Genomic DNA, 16877 nt, shown 5'->3' with positions numbered 1-16877 from the left:
ATGGCGTAACTAAATAGAAAACAAATTAAAGTAAAAGTACCAAAAATGAAAAATAAATAAATAAAAGAAGGAAACCTGAAAAACAAAATTATCGTAATTTATAATTTTAATTCCAAAAAAAAAAAAAAGTTGTCTTTAACCTTATTCTATTACACCCTTGATACGTATACCTTGCGTAGATTGTTTGTTTTTGTTTCAATATTGAAATATATATTCTATCAAAAATTTAATATTAAAAAAAAAAAGGTTTGTTTTTTAGTTTTAATTTTTGGGTGAATAAAGGCATATGTTCCTTTGATGATCTTTTTTGTTTGGGGGAAATGAAAGCGTGTTGCGTCTTGCGTCTTGCAACTTCCATTCCATCTGAGACCAATATCTCAAGGTTCTCTCATCAGAGAGAAAAAGTGTGATTTCGTGATAGTAGTGCTTACCAAAAGTTTGAACCTTTATTTTGGCTTTAGCAGCCTTTCTTTTTCTTCTTTATTTGGTACAGTATATGATACTTTTGTACCCCCCAAACCCAAATACTTATAAATGGGTTTTCCTCTTTCTTAACCACCAAGAAATAACGAACCAATTTTCCCACCATTTTCTACACTTTCGGACACAATACCATGACACAGTCTTAGGAAAAAAAGATAAGAGTTTTTATACTTTGGTTTTGGGGTTGAAGTTGAAGGTGTTTGATATAATGACCAAGGAAGATGAAGATGACCCAGAAAATAAAAGGGCAGTACGATCTTCATCATCTACATCTTATGGGCCGTCTGATTGGTTGACGAGCTTTCATCGTGATCTGATGGCTGGGGCTGTGATGGGTGGGATGGTGCACACGATTGTGGCCCCAATAGAGAGAGCCAAGCTTTTGTTACAGACCCAAGAGAGCAACTTGGCCATTGTTGGTGGCACTGGCCGTAGGAGATTCAAGGGCATGTTGGATTGCATAGTCCGTACTGTTCGTGAGGAAGGCATTGTTTCTCTTTGGAGAGGCAATGGGAGCAGTGTTATTCGGCATTACCCTTCTGTGGCTCTTAATTTCTCACTCAAGGTATTAAAGTTTGCAACTTTTTATATCTGTTTATGTGTTTGAATGCGTTAGTTTTTGTTGGGTATCAAAGATATGGATGCAAGTTTATTTTATTTTATTTTATTTGGGGTTTTGATTCTGGCATTGGTTCAAGCAATGTTGATTTTTTTCTTTTTTTTTTTAGTGCATAACATGAGTGATAAAATGCCTCGATGAAGAAGAGGTTAGGTTGCTCTGTGAGAGGTGGTATGAGTAATGCTAGGACAATACTTTTTCACCATTGCTGACATAATTTGTTGGGATTAGACATTAGAGCAACACCACTTTCACCTAGGTCCACCACTAATCACAACAGGCTGTGTCGGCAATTGTGAAAATAACTGTGAGAAATAGTGTGTCTAGACTTATTGAATTGAATTAGTACTGTATTAACTGGTAGTAGTATATGTACATGGTTTAGCGTTCTGTTTTGGACCCAATGTGTGTAAAAATGGCTGGAATAGTGCTTCCAATTGAATGTTGTTGAAGACTTTAGGGAAAGATAGCAACTGTTCTGAATAAGCTCTTGTATTTGGCTTACCTTTCAGTGCTTGAAATATCCGTAGAAACATTTCTATTAATGAAAAATGGGAAGACCCTTAGGCTTTGCAGTGCTCGAAATGAACTTTGAAATATTCCTAGGAAAAGAAATAAAAATAAAAATAGAAACTTTGAGATACATTCACCTTGCAGTGTTCTTCTCGTGTGAGATCAGATGGGAGTTAATCGGGATTTGATGCTGCTTCTGGTGTAAAAACTAGATTCAATTTAAGGGATTTTTTGGGAGATTGGATATTACACTATTACTACAAATTTGATGATGAAGTGACAAAGGTCTCACCCAGAGGGGGGAGTGGGGGATTGAAATTAAGGACTTATGCGCTCAAAAATTAAGAGAGCCTTCCATGCTTTGATTATCCTATATTGGAGGGAACGTAATTGGCAGACCTTTGAGGACTTAGATAGATCCGATGATCAATTGCTTGCTCTTTTCACTGGTTCCCTTTTTGATTGGTCTAGGGCTTGGGGATTCACATCTAGTGATTCTCTCTCTTTTTTCTTTAGCTCTCTTTGTCTTTGTAATTAGTTTTTCCTTTCTGTTTCTTCTTTTCTTTTCTTTTTTGTAATTTCTGTTTTGCTTTGTGTTAGTTTGCATAAAGCAGTTTTTTTAATATACTTATTTCTTATCAAAAAAATTGGGGAAGATAGCGTATAAGAACTGTTGATGATTTCTACCAAATAACTGCGCAACATAATCTCCTACTCTTCAGCATTAGTACATGCACTGTGGGACTTTTGATTGCTGAATAAGATGATCCATATTGTCAATCATATCTCTGAACATTTTTTTTCTCATTGAGACTCTTAAGATTCATTGTCAAATGTACCAAATTACCATTTTTAGAAGTAGGAATTTGAAAAAAATTATAAAAAGGGCTGGGCAGTTTTGATGGAACTATGTCTAATTACATTTTTCAATATAATATCTCTCTGTCTCCAACCATACTCTTCCCTTTTAAAATTTTTATTTTATTCATCAGATGCGGATCCCATGGACGCCACTCTCCTTCCTTTGTCCTTTCTTGAGTTTATCCTTTCTGATTTTTGGCGCTTTCCCTTTCCTTTGGCTGCTCTCTCTCTCTCTCTCTCTCTCTTAATATTCTGCATTTGCTGGACCATACATCCATCATCTCTCATGCCTTGTTTTACTACCTATAGTTTGAAGACTCTTCATATCTTGTTCTTTAGTGGGCACACTTTTATATTTCTTTATCTATAATCCATTTATATCCTTGGGATCAATGCATGACAATTAAAGATCCAATCAAAATCTGGAGTTTTTGAATTTTTTTTTTTTTTTAAAGAATAAAAAATCTAAGGTAGTTGAAATTTACTCAAATCGACTCCACATTGGTGAAAACCACAAATTTTGTGAAGAAATTGGATATTATTTAAGAAAAAGTTCTCTAAACTCTCTAGGTATGCTTGTGGTGGGTTAAGATTTTGGAGGAGTTGTGGATGAGTTTAGTGTTAGAAAGGGTTAGGGCTCAAATTTCACTAGGTTTTGATGAGTTTTTTTATGACTATTTGATAAGTAAGAGGAAAGGCTTGACTTGGGGTTGTAAGGAAGAAGAAAGGTGAGAAGTTTGTAGTGTTTTAGGGGCTGTATGAAAAATACCCATGAATCGTAGCCTAGGATCCACGGATACTCCATTTTTTACTCAAGTTCCCATATCTGGCACCTTATTGTACTGGATATTTCTTAAGAAAATTCTAGATCCAACCAAACCACAAAAATATTCGTAATTCATAGGGTTACAAAAATAACAGTTTTGCCTCAGAATTCAAAATTGACCTTAACTCTTTAACTAAAAACCCAAATTAAAGATCGTTTAATCCTAGAGAAACATATAACTTTACCTTTAAAACCACATGGCTTCTACATAAAATATATCTTGAATAGATGAATTTGTTAAGTAGTAACAAATTAATCTTCCATGGTTGCGTCAAAACTTCTTGGCAAGGTTGTTAAAATTGGGATCTTATTGAGAATTACTGGGGGTTTTATGTATTAGATAGAGGATTGTAAGATCCTACTTTTCATTAAAAAAAAAAACAAAACAAAAGAAAAGAGCAGTGTTAATGATAATTAAATCCCATTATAGATAGATTTCTTTTTCTTTTTCCTATTAATTGAAATAAGTTCGTGAAAATTTTGACCTACTTTCTTAATTATTTTCAAATTTCACTTTTTTTTTTTTATAAATATTCTGTTACAAAAGTTATTCTCTTGTTAAATAAATTGCACTCTTAATGTGGCAACAAAGAATACCAACTTTATCCCATGACATAAAAGTATAGGTCTTGTTACTTTGTATGTCCACCACATGCAAGGCCATGCAATTTATACCTGTCAATTTGGTAGCAATTTTCCATATGTAACAAACACACAAAGTGGTTGCTTTTGTAATTAGGGGCATGCTAGTACGCTAAATTTCTATTTAATGCGTACCTATAAAAAAAAAATAACAATAATAATGCAGCTACCTGGATATTCTGAGTTTTAAAATTTTCTTTTCCAAATGCTTCTTTCATTCTCAAACAAATTCCTTCAAGATTGGGGAACTCACATCACATGCAGCCATGCATAGTCTAGCACCCGATCCATAGGCCAAGAAAACAAAGGTCTTTAGAGGATTAGAGGAAGCCAATGGGAACATCTACTACAGATGCTCCTTTGTTCTTCTAGTGAAGCCCTATGATCAGTTTCTCTGTACCATCAATGGGTAAAAAAAAGCATTGGGAGCACTGGAAAGATGAGGTGACTAATTTAAGAGCAATGGTAAATGCAATATGAAAGAGTATGATAAAAATCATGGAGAAAAGAAAATATAGGGTGTCATATCCTAACATTTTCTTAGAGATGTTATAGTGTTTAATCTCAAAGAATTTGGGGGATTAATCATCAATATTATAAGGGGAGTCACCCCTGTAATCATTTGGGCTACCTGGAAATAAAAAAAGATTCTATGAATCTATCTGAGGCAAGGAATGATTGGCAGAGGATTTTCAGGATTGTGTTGTTGAATATTGTGTGGTCCAATGTTATTGTTTTTAAAATTGAGAAGCTGGCATTTAGAGTGAGTGGGATTTTTTGTCTGTATTCTGATCATCTAGTAATAAAGAGATAACATTTAAACAATTTTGGTCGAGAAAGGGTAGGATTACTGGTTTATTTTCTGATCATCTAGTGTCTATGAGATCAGTGCAAGTTTATGATAGTATATATCTTGGGTCATGGTAATTGATGGATTTTAGAATGGACTGTTATGCCAAGGGATTCCTTTTGTAATTACTTGGTTTGTGTAGAACAGAGGGACTACACATACTAGAGGAATAATCAAGTGCTCAAAGAGCTATGGATGTCCTCATTAGCAAAAAAAGTTTAACATGAGATCCAGTCTCTAGCTTAACTCTATATGTTTTCATGTTTCGGAAAAGTCAATGTATGCTAGTAAAAATTTAGTTGAAGATAAGAATTTAGAATCTTGAAAGTTTTTTCACATCATGAGTTAAATTGTAGATGATTTTAGAAGTCATGGCAGTCAGAGAATGTAATATGAAAAGTATTAATAAACTTAATCTTCTTAGCCTGTAGGTTTTACTGCTAAGCCCATTAGGGGTGAATGCCCCAAGATTACCCAGCATCTGATTTTGGCTGGTGGGGTTTTCCCATAGGTTTTACTGATTAGAGGCAAGTCCAAATGGCTCTTCTTTAGAAAGGTTCACGTTATTTGCATGTGTGTTAGAAATGTAATAAATAAAAGTAATTTGATGGTAGCATGAGGGTCAATCTGAGGACAATGACAATTTTGTATTTTTTATAACAAGTTGTGTGTGTGTGTGTGTGTGTGTGTGTGTGTGTGTGTAAAGGGCCCTAGATAGAGCAATTTTGCAGAGAATGGGTGTAGATACTTGAAGGCTGATGGAACAATTGTACAACAACAAAACCTAGTCCCAAATATTTTGGGGTCGGCTGATGGAAGAATTGTATTTGGTAAAAATTTTGTACAACAACAAAACCCTAGTCCCCAATGTTTTGGGGCCCAGCTGATGGAAGAATTGTATTTGGCAAAAAAAAAATTGGAAAACTGATACACCAGGTGGATGGGGCCGGGGAGGGGACTAGGAATGAATTGGGAAGTGGGAACTGCATAAAGAAATGCAAGTGTAAAGTATGAGAAAGCAAACTCCAACAAGTTGCTATGATGTATTTTTCACTGAGAAATTGAGTTCTTAGCTACATCTTTACCTTGATGAATCATTATGCCCTAGGAACTAAATAGCAGCAGCAAAAATAACAAAAGCCAAGCCTTATATAAACTAAATAGTGTCATTTTACCTATCAAAAAAAAAATAGTGTCATTCAATATTTCCTGTAAAGTTTTATTTTCCCAAATGCTCTTGAAAGAGGACAACTCCTTCTTTGTTTAGAAGAGATACATGCCTAGAAAATGAAAGCAACGAAAAAGAAGTGTTTTTTTTTTGGGTAAACTAAAAAACAAAGAAATGTTGTTGGTATTGAATTATCATGCCTGATGGACTACAGGTTGTCAACTATGAATTTTTATTCTTTTTTTCTCTCTTTTTTGTAAATACTAAATACAGTAGTTATTTTTTTGATAGGAAAAGAAAAGGGTCAAATACTGTAGTTATTCTTAGTCACAATGCAATAGAAACAAAATACTAGGGTGTTGAGAACAATCTATGGAGGTAGAGAAATGCGATGGGTGTCTTGTCAAAGTTATCAGTTAGTCAATACAAGTTATGTGATTAGCTGTTAAAAAAAGAAGAAGAAAATGCGTGATTAGCTATAGAAGACTTGTAGGATCTGAAATAAGGTTTTGAATTAAATATCCAAGAACTTCATGTGAAAAGTTTGAAAACTTGGATCAATTTTTGGTGCACTTCAGAGATGGTGAAATTGCAATTTTGTGAGCTTGAAGGTGTTGGAAACTCAAGTAAGTCTTATGTCTGGTCTCAAGTAAGTTCATTTACCCAAATTAATTCTATATATGATATGAGCAAAAACTTATAAACCACATATCACAGACTAAACTTTAAAAACCTGTTTGGCATCTCAATGGGTAGATGTTGTTATTGTATCTGATTGTCAATGGAAGTCATTAGTAGGGGAAGATTTCCAAATGGTCATTTTATTCCAATTTATTAGGACTACTAGGTATTAATTTCTTTTCTTTTCTTTTTTTCCCCACCCACAGGATCTCTATAAAAACATATTAAGAAGTGGACACTTTGAAGATGGTCATTTTCTGTCTGGCCCATCTGCCAATTTTATTGCTGGGGCTTCAGCCGGCTGTACAACATTGATCTTAATATATCCTCTTGATATTGCACACACTCGTCTCGCTGCTGATGTTGGAAGAACTGAAGTTCGTCAATTTCGAGGCATCTACCATTTCTTGACTACCATATATGAAAAAGATGGGATTCGAGGGGTCTACCGTGGGCTTCCTGCCTCTCTACATGGGATGGTTGTTCACCGTGGCCTTTATTTTGGAGGCTTTGATACAATAATAGAGATGTTGTCTAAAGAATCTAAGCCAGACTTGCCATTGTGGAAGCGATGGGTGGTGGCTCAGGCAGTCACAACATCTGCTGGGTTGTTGTCATATCCATTGGATACAGTACGAAGGCGAATGATGATGCAATCTGGCTTGCAACAGCCTATGTACAATAGCACCCTGGACTGCTGGAGGAAGATTTATAGGAGAGAGGGGTTGGCTTCATTTTATCGTGGGGCTCTTTCAAATATGTTTAGGAGTACTGGTGCTGCTGCCGTTTTGGTCTTATATGACGAGGTGAAGAAGTTCATGAATTGGGGTAGATTATAGCAGGAAGCAATTTTGGTTCGTCATTTCATCTTAACAAAAGGTTTACAGTAAGATTAAAATGACGAGATGAATATTACAGGAGGAATACCTGGTAAAGCGCAAATGAGAGCTTATACAGTTTGTGTAACATGCAGTAATGACATTCATTTGCCAAGTTGCATTTTGGGGCTCTGGCAACTTACACCTCAATTTTTTGTTTTAAAACAGTAAAGAGTATTGTTGGAACAGAGGGGAGAGGGGAAAGAAATTGGTTTATACTAATTTTTAGTACGGTTTTGTCACCTTTCTCCCTCTTCCCCTCTACTGTCCCCCGTCTCCCTCCACCCTAACATAGGGTAAAAAATCATGATGTTGGCAATCTAATGTGAAAGTTGCAATTCATTTTCTACTTTTTCTTCCTTTTTTGTTGTGGATTAGGCATGTGGAAAGAGGATATCAGATGGGATATCCGGAAGCATGTAAAGCAGCAATTGCCAAACAGCACAGGAGAGAGTATTTGCATTTGCATCATGACATGGTGTGCATTGCTCCCTTTGTGTTACTTATGCTGACTGAGCTGAAGTTAGGCTGGTAAGTCCATGACATTTTTAATTTTGACAGCTTTAAATTGTCAATTAATATTTTGGAAAGCTTTATCAAAATAATGTGATAATAATAACAAAAGGAAAAAACTTCTACTTAACTAAAAAATACATTTTCTTCCTATGAGGAAAAATTCACGTAGCAAAATTTTAAAAAAGTATTGTACCTAATTCTTGTTCATAACAAAATACAACAAGAAGCTCATTAGTTGTTGTTAAAAATTCAGTTTACTTTTTATTCTGGTAAGATTTACTTATTGAAGGGTTTTCTCTTTTTTCAAATACGAAACTGGACTAAACAATGAGTAGTAGCCTCTTTTCCCATATCCTTTCTTTCTCATTGATTGTACTCAAAGAGTCAAGACCCCTATCTTTAAGGTTAAAATTGTATAATCCACTTACGCAGTATTGGAAAAATCTGTGTGCAACTTTTGTGTGTTTGTTAAACGATTAAATACTGATGTGAGTTTTAATAATACAAGACAATTTGTGAGCAAAATCCATTATTAGATAGCATGCTCTTGAAGATACAACAATAAAAACTAGTCCCAAAACTTTTGAAATAATGGGAGGAATGTTATTTATTGGTCTATGTTAGGCTTTACCTCATAATTCTACAAGCCTTGGGGCCCACCATCAAGGCCGAAGCCCTTAAGCACACCAAGCTTATATGCAAAAAAGAATCTTCAACAAGGATTTTGGACTCGTTTAGAATAAGAATATATTCCCTCCACTCCACACCAAAGCCCATTGCCATATAGGGTAAAATCTTGATTAGGGTGATGGGTTCAACTCCCCATAGCAAACTTGGGCCTAGTTGAGGCTCATTCTGCTGAAAGCTTTGAATTCAATTTTATAACTCTTCAGAAAACATAGATATATTTCCGGCTAAATTTTTTTTTTTTTGAAAAATGAAAGAAAAGAAAATGAATAAATATGGTCCATAAAATATAATTTTAATTGCACAGGTTATGAACTCATTGCTTATGTCATGCCAACTATGATTACGATTTATCGTATCATATCTACTTCTTTTGGCCAGTACAATTATGCAAGAAATTGACGAATCAAAATCATGTGTGCTCAATCCTATGTTCCATCATCCACAATCTACATCCTTTTTTTCCCTTCTTCAAAAGTACCTAAAGTTAAAGTAAATAATGAGGTAAACACATGACATATTGCAATTGTGAAGTATAATGTAGAAGACTTTTACTTTTAGTAGGACAATAGATTTTTGTTTCTTTGTAATATATGAATACTCATGGTGTTAATGCTAATATATATAAAATAAAAAGTGATAAAAATACAAAGTTTTCCATGTAATCAGTGGCGAAGCCAAAAATTTTGGTTTAAAGGTCAAATAATGGTATTGATAAACCAGTCAAGATAATATATATATATATATATAAAAGAGTTTATCATGTGAGTATGTATAAGTTGTCAAGTTTCCTTTGAACATGTACAAAAAAAAAATATATCCAAAGTAATAATAATGATTCTCTTTGATAAATTAAAACATACTATAGAATTCTTGTTCAAATAAAGCTAATAACAACTATGATAAAAAATAAAATAAAAAACTTCAATAAAAATGAAGATTTTTTTAGAGGGTTACCTACTAGTTATTGTTTTTTCTTTTTCTTTTTTTAGGTCACTAATTCAATAAACAAAATAGCATGTGTATAAGATATATATTTTCTTTCTTACAAGATGCATGCCTCACAAATACAAATACATTATATTCATATTGTGGAGAATGTATACATTGCATTGGGTATATATTTCTTCTCAACGAGACTTATCAGCCATAAGAGAGGAAAAATATATACCCAATCTCGACATAGAGTATATTTCTCGCTATTGTGAGAGATGAAATGCATATATATCCGCGAGATACCTTGCTTGATAGAGATGCTGGTTCATTACGAGACTTTTGATAGAAAAGAGGAGAAACAGCAAACAGAATAAGGAGAGAGCGAGGAAGAAGTTAAAGCCAAAGAGAAGAAAAAAAAGAGGTTTCTTTTAGGTGACGTTGCCTTAACTCCATACTGCAATGCGTTGACGAGGCATTCAGTGGCTTTGGTACTTCAAAGATCTGGGGGAGGTGTTAGCTGAGTCGGATTAAACCCTCTTTTAAATAATTGAGTTTAACCAAATTCATCACTAAAAAATTATATTATTTATATATATTATTTACGTGTATCTTATGAAAGAAAAAAGAAAACAAAATAATAGTGGGAACCCCACCAAAGAAATCAAGGCAACCATGACCTCACGCCTCCCAGAAATAAAGGGCAACATTTAAATTTAAAGTAATCAAACTGATTAAGTATTTAAAGAGCCTTTTGGAACTTTAGACTTACATTAAATCAAGACAATTTGTCACCTATATCTCTGCCATTCAAGGAAATTTTCAGTGGGACACTTGGATTGCTTAACTACCACGTATTTTGTTTTACAGGTTTAGCTCGTATCTAATGTTGTTTTAACATATTAAATCTAATACTGGCACAATAGACTTTAAGAAGAATATTATTATACTATGTCTGACGTATTGGAATACTAGATAGAAGCGTCAGTGTGATCGCTTTTTTCAAATAATAATAATAATAATAATATTATGATTATTATTAAATTTAGGTTATAATAATAAGCTTTTTATATAAAATAGTTGATGAACAATGCTCTACTACTGTTCTTAATAATGATTATCAAAAAAATTATTGTTCTTAATAATAATCATAACAATAATAAAAAAGAGAAAGAGAATCAGAGGGAGATTCTTCTTACGTTAGGCTGTAAAGGTTGTATGAGAGGGTCCACACCCTCGTGGGGTTGGGGGGATTGTGGTTGTGGTGGTTGATGTTGTTGTTATCACCAAGCTGTCTTTTCCAAACACAAAGGAAATTGTGGGTCCCTCAGATGTGAAAGTGGGGTTGGACTCTTCCATGTAATTATCACCCATCACATCCTATCATTTTACCTTAATTGGAAAATATTGTTTTTCAATTCTGGTTTTAGTGCTGCCATATACCACTTTTTTAATTGATCAAACATTTTAGTATTAAGTTCTCTTTTTAGAAAAGGAATACTATTGCATCACAATTTATTATTCTTTATTTTCCGTAATTTTAATGTAAGTAAGAATCTTGTTTATCTTCTAATTTATGTAAAAACAGGTATCAAAAATTATTAAATAAAAATTTTGCTTTTGAGAGTTTAAAAATATATTTATGTTAGAATAAACAGACTACTAATATATTAAAATCATAACGGGAATCATGTTGTCAATTGTCAACCCACTTACCCTTGTTAATAATCCCTCTTCAAATTAAGTTTCTTAGAGCATTAGCATTCGGTTTCTTAAAAAATGAGTCAATTGAAGATTGGTATTGAGAAAAATAAAAACTGGGTAAGAAGAGAGAGAGAGAGAAATAAAATTATGATTGAGAGAGGGGAGAGAGAAGAAGCATCAAAAAATAAATAAACTCTATTATTTTATTATACAATCCTGCTACAGTGTCATCTTAGATATAGGATGGTACTGTAGCAAGATTGTAAAAAATTTTATAATTACAAATCCTTATAATGCATTTTTTGTGGTTTGATGTTAAAAAATACCATATTATGGCTTTTACAAGGCCAATGCTAATGCTCTTAAAGTCGTTTTCTATCTTCTAATTTCTACAATTGATATGTTTAATTTGTACCCATTTGTCTTTTGATTTGATTGATTTGTATCTTGGATTAGATATCTTGTGGTTTTTTTATTTCTTGTATGAAAATTGTTTGTTGCAAAACTTTAGCATATTTGAATATTTTTCTTTCTATTTGGGATGAATGTGGATTCAAGTAGTTTGATTGTCGTGCAGTTCCTGTTCCAACCTAAAACCTAATTGTACTTTTCTGCTTTACAAGAAATAGTATTTGTTGAGTCTCCGAATTAATGACTATCTGTGCACTTAATGGTATGTGAAACAACAATTTGTTTGGAATATCTGTTGATGAAAAAATTCATTTTTTCTTTTTTCCGGGTCTTGAGAGAGTTATTTGGTGATCATTTTCAAGACTTTAGCCCCACAACACAAAAATAATGCTTATTTTTCTTAAGAAAATTATGTTACATCAAAACAAATAGAACCTAAACTTTTTCACTGATATATATATATATATATTTCTTTTCTTTTTTTGAGAAGGTTTTCATTGATAATTAACACATGCACTAAAGCACTAGGTGGATGTTCTTGAATCCATTATTAAAGAGTAAAACTTAAATACAATATATTAAGTTTTTCAATTAAATTTCAACACATAGTTGCATTAAATATTATTATTATTAAAAAAGATAATATTGTTTGTATTATATTGATTAATACAATTATGTATTTTAATATAATTAGAGAATCTAATATACGGCAAGTTAGAAACTTTTTTTTTATAGAAATAATTACAACATGCTGCTAAACCCCGCAGCTCAAACCCTTTCTCCCCTAGACCCTCAAGTATTTTGTATATAAGAATGTGTCAATTCAGCTACAAGGTCTTTGGTCTGCAAGTTAGAAGCTATCCTTAAAATTTTCTTATTCTTTTTTTTTTTTTGAGAAATAATTACAACATGCTGCTAACCCTGCAACTAGAACCATTTCCCCTCTAGACCTCCAAGCACTTTGTATATGGGGAGGTGCCAATCCAACTATAAGGCTCTTGGAAAAAATTTCTTATTCTAAGAGGAGAGATGAAGCTTAGAAATGAACTTATATATGCTTATATAAACTATAGAATATATTACGAAAGTGTAATTTATTCTACGAATCTGTATAAGTAAAATTCACATATAAACAAATCCTGCTGCTCTTTTTATAGAATTTGGATCACAACAAGTTCATCATTAGCATCAACATTTTTCATTCAATTTGTTCTATATTAAACATCTAAAGTGTATGGTTTTAAAAACAATATATATAGATATATCGCCAAGAGTCGCGTAATGTAGTTTAATTAATATTTTTTAATGCATTTTAATAGAAACATCGAAAGGTTCATATCCCAATTCCCGACTCCATAACTATCAAATTATTTATATATAAAAAAAAAATAAAAAAAAAAAGCAGTCAAACATGTGTATATACTTTACATCATGCAAAAGGCTTAACCTATAAGCTAAGTCTGTACCTCAAATCCTGTAGGCAATGAAATAGGACCACATTTCAATTAATGTATAAATTAATTTCTCCAAAGGGGAGTTGGTCCTTTCTCCTCAAGGGTTTCAAGCTATCAGTGTTTGAGTGCGTATGTTTTGTGTCAATGCCCTTAATTAAATAACAGTTAGGTACGTTCGAGCTCTGATAGTGATGGCATGGTGACAAAATGAAACTATATATCTATCCGAAGAAATAAATGAATAAATTAAAAGAAAGAAGAAGAAGATGATTAAGATTCTTCTTCTTTTTTTTTTAGAAAAAAAAGATTCACGCATATCATTGTCTTGGCTCAACTAAACTCGAATTTTATGACATGAGACCATTCAACCTTCTTGAAACTATCCATATGGGCATGCATGTTAAACTAAAGCGTCACAACTGGAATCACAACTTTCAAACTCGCAAAGATGATGGTTCAAGAGACTCTTACTATCAGGCTACCACCCTTTGGTAGAATGATGATGATTCATTTGATGATGATGAAACTGTGAGCTAACAAGCGCCCATCAAAGTTCACAAAAAATTGGTGAAAAGCTACTTCAAGATAGAAACATTAAGCCTTGAAGTGTCTTGCTAGCTAGCTTAGGTTGCGTTGTACAAAGATCATTTACTAAATGATAGAAAGATCATTTACTAAATGATAGAAAGAAACATATATTATTCCCAAATTAGTGAATAATCACTCGGGTTTCTTACAAAATTCTGTGTGTGAAAATATGAACCATATTGATCTCCTGATACTTGAGATAGCCTGTTGATACGCATATCAAGAGAATGCTAGCTCTTGGTAGTTTCTTTTTATTTCTCAGAACTAGTATATATAATATAATCATTAATAATAATAATAAATGAAACTGTCAGTTTGCTGAAAGTGTACTCATGCATGCCATGATGCACCCATGGATACTATGTGATGACACGTACTGACACAAATTTTGAGCTTGTCATTGCATTCATTTTAAGGTGCCAACCTATACCACAGATCTCTTTAAAGATTAATTTCCATACTGCAATATTTATTAGGCATGACATAATACCAAGTCACGACAGCTTTTATTTCTTCTCTGTCTCTCTCAAAAAGTCTTTTACTATAGAACACAACGTGGAGAGGCACCATGGAGATTTTCTTAAATTTTTTCAAGATACTGGAATGTATGGGCGTTGCTTTCATCTAGTGCATCCAGTGTATTGAATTAGCTGTGATTGTGAGACAGGTCTATTTACGTGTTATGATCACAACGACCCTAGTGTTATGTCACACTAGACAAAAGTCGCACCCAAAATGTATATGCACATAGCAAAAAATATAAAAAGAACTTGCATTTCAGCATACTATATATATATATATATATATATATATATATATATATATATATATATGAATGACCCCAAGAACAACAAAATTGCAATATATATGCACACACACCAAAAAAAAAAAGCTTAAATTTCACACTTTCTTTATTATTCAGCACATTAATTTGGATCTACAAGAATAACAACAAATGGGAGTAGGTGTAATTAACTGGAATAATTCAAAACTTTGGGTAAATTAAGTGAAATATTCTTGAATGTGAAAACTTCATAGATCTCTTGATTCTATTCATGAATAATTGGATATTTCATGAATTGTATATATGCATGGTTTATGAGGTCATGATTCGAAAGAAGCAAAAGCTAAAAAAGAAAGGAAGGGTATTTGCAATAATTAGAGGAATTTTGTCAGACTTGTCTTTTTTATTTATTTTTGACGGAATCACTCATTCATCACTCTCACTCTCACTCTCACCGCTCGCCTGTTTTTTTTTTCACAAAGTTAAGACTCAACTCAACAAAAAACAAGCTGTACCCAAATCCCCTCCTCTTTCGCTAGAACCTACTACATGGGGAGCAAGATCCGCAAAATTTTTAACGGTCATGATCGTCTTATGATTGCTACTAAAAAACCCTAATTTCTTTTAAATTAATTTATATATCACCACTTAACAACTATTACTGATGCGAGCAGAGGTCACCCACGAGGCACACGAAACTGATCAACGGCTGTGAGTTCATAACAAGTGGTCAAGGGGCCCACATGGTAGGGACCCCCGATCTGATCAAAGTGCTTTTTTTTTTTTTTCTGCTAATTGTTTACCCCAACTCGGTAAACGAACAAAAACGGTGAATCCCAAAGAGTCGTGTATTCTCGAGCATACATATTTCGCACATACACGTGTTGCACTCCCACTAGCGAGTATCACCCACGCAAAGGTATCTGAGAACCATACTCGCACATATTCTCCTATTTCTATACTATTATTATGTAGTACAAAATGGAATTTAAAATGAACCCATAAAAAAAAAAAAAGGAAAAAATTATTTCCTAAAACCAACAAGAACAAGAACAAGAACAATAATAATAATTATTATAAGGATCAATAAGAAGGAAAGAGGTCTACTAGGACCAAAATTACATATTGGAACTGGTTTTGGAGAATTGGACAGTACAAGAGAAGCATAAAGATTGTACTTTTGTAGCTATGTTGTTTGGCTACAACTAATATGAACTATCGAAGTTCAACTTGAAGTTGAAGAACCACGAGGTTGTTGTCTAGCTAGAACTAGATAGAAAGATTATTATTATTAATAATAATAATAATAATAGGAACAGGAATAAGATAAGTATTATATAGGGGTTGTGTCATACCCAGAGGGCACCAACTTGAACGAGCTTAGTGACGAGTTGGCCACTGAGGTGGAGAGCAACGAGTGACTCGAGGCCACCGATGCAAGTGCCACCAATGAAGACAGAAGGGGCAGCTGGGTTACGAGGTGGTGGAGAGTCGGAATCAGAGTCATCGGAGGGTAGAGCTGCGATCTCGTGGTCATCTAATTCGATGACAGTAGGGTGGACCCCGATGGTGGCTAGCAACTTCTTCATCACGTGGCACATGCAACATGAGGATCGGCTAAAGATGATCACTGGGTGCTCCGATATCAGCCTTCTGATCCTTGCCTCTGCCGATTCCGCCACGTCGATGGATAGCATAGATGATGATGATGAAGAAGACGATGATGATGGTGGTGGTTGTTGGGGTCCTTCTCCTCCTCCTCCGGATGATGATGATGGGGTTGATAGGCCTGTCAGGTCGAGCCTCATGATGTCGTCTGAGCAGCGTCGTAGTCCTTGCATCGCCGGATGTGTGTGTGTGTGTATTGGAAAGAAACAAAGAGAAAGAGTTTGAGAGAGAGAGAGAGAGAGGGTGTTGATGTCAACGGAAGCAAGTGGAGGGTGTGTGTGTAAGTGTGGGGGGGTGGAGTTTTATAAAAGAGAGGAGGGTGTGGTGTGGTTGCTTACATCACAATATACTGTGACAAACTACTGTATCACTCCTACTTAGCTTCTCTTAAGAATCAAACCCCTCTTTCATTGCAACCCCCACGCGCCTACTCTTGTGTGCGTCTCTTTCATTTTTTACGTGCCAATTGAATCATTGACGGCATCGACAGTGGTGGTGCGATTTTGGTCCATTTTTATCATCATATTGTATGATGCTATTCGGTGTTTTAACATTGTGATCATATATGTGGTTTGGTGGGATCGGCCCAGCCTAAAACTAGTTTTTCCTTT

At 33.9% G+C, this 16877-nt stretch overlaps 2 protein-coding genes across 2 annotated transcripts; one reads left to right on the top strand and one right to left on the bottom strand.

The window, feature by feature from the left end:
• Positions 1-309: 309 nt before the first annotated feature.
• Positions 310-7880, top strand: LOC142622791 (putative ADP,ATP carrier protein At5g56450). The gene is made up of 2 exons (XM_075796326.1): positions 310-1048; positions 6850-7880. The coding sequence occupies exons 1-2, from the start codon at positions 497-499 to the stop codon at positions 7480-7482; spliced, it is 1185 nt and encodes a 394-aa protein (XP_075652441.1). The 5' UTR covers positions 310-496; the 3' UTR covers positions 7483-7880.
• A 7773-nt stretch (positions 7881-15653) lies between these two features.
• LOC142621955 (glutaredoxin-C6) lies at positions 15654-16548 on the bottom strand. The gene has a single exon (XM_075795344.1). The coding sequence runs from the start codon at positions 16437-16439 to the stop codon at positions 15948-15950; it is 492 nt and encodes a 163-aa protein (XP_075651459.1). The 5' UTR covers positions 16440-16548; the 3' UTR covers positions 15654-15947.
• Positions 16549-16877: the final 329 nt, after the last annotated feature.

This window comes from Castanea sativa, chromosome 1, assembly GCF_040712315.1.
Source record: "Castanea sativa cultivar Marrone di Chiusa Pesio chromosome 1, ASM4071231v1".
Taxonomy (NCBI): domain Eukaryota; kingdom Viridiplantae; phylum Streptophyta; class Magnoliopsida; order Fagales; family Fagaceae; genus Castanea; species Castanea sativa.
This window is presented reverse-complemented; position numbering and strand designations above follow the sequence as displayed.

Excerpts from the sequence above, each read along its gene's own strand:
- LOC142622791 (XM_075796326.1), top strand. The coding sequence starts at position 497 with ATGATACTTTTGTACCCCCCAAACCCAAATACTTATAAATGGGTTTTC. Across the intron at positions 1,049-6,849 it reads CTCTTAATTTCTCACTCAAG|GATCTCTATAAAAACATATT; the intron begins GTATTAAAGTTT and ends CCCCACCCACAG.
- LOC142621955 (XM_075795344.1), bottom strand. The coding sequence starts at position 16,439 with ATGCAAGGACTACGACGCTGCTCAGACGACATCATGAGGCTCGACCTG.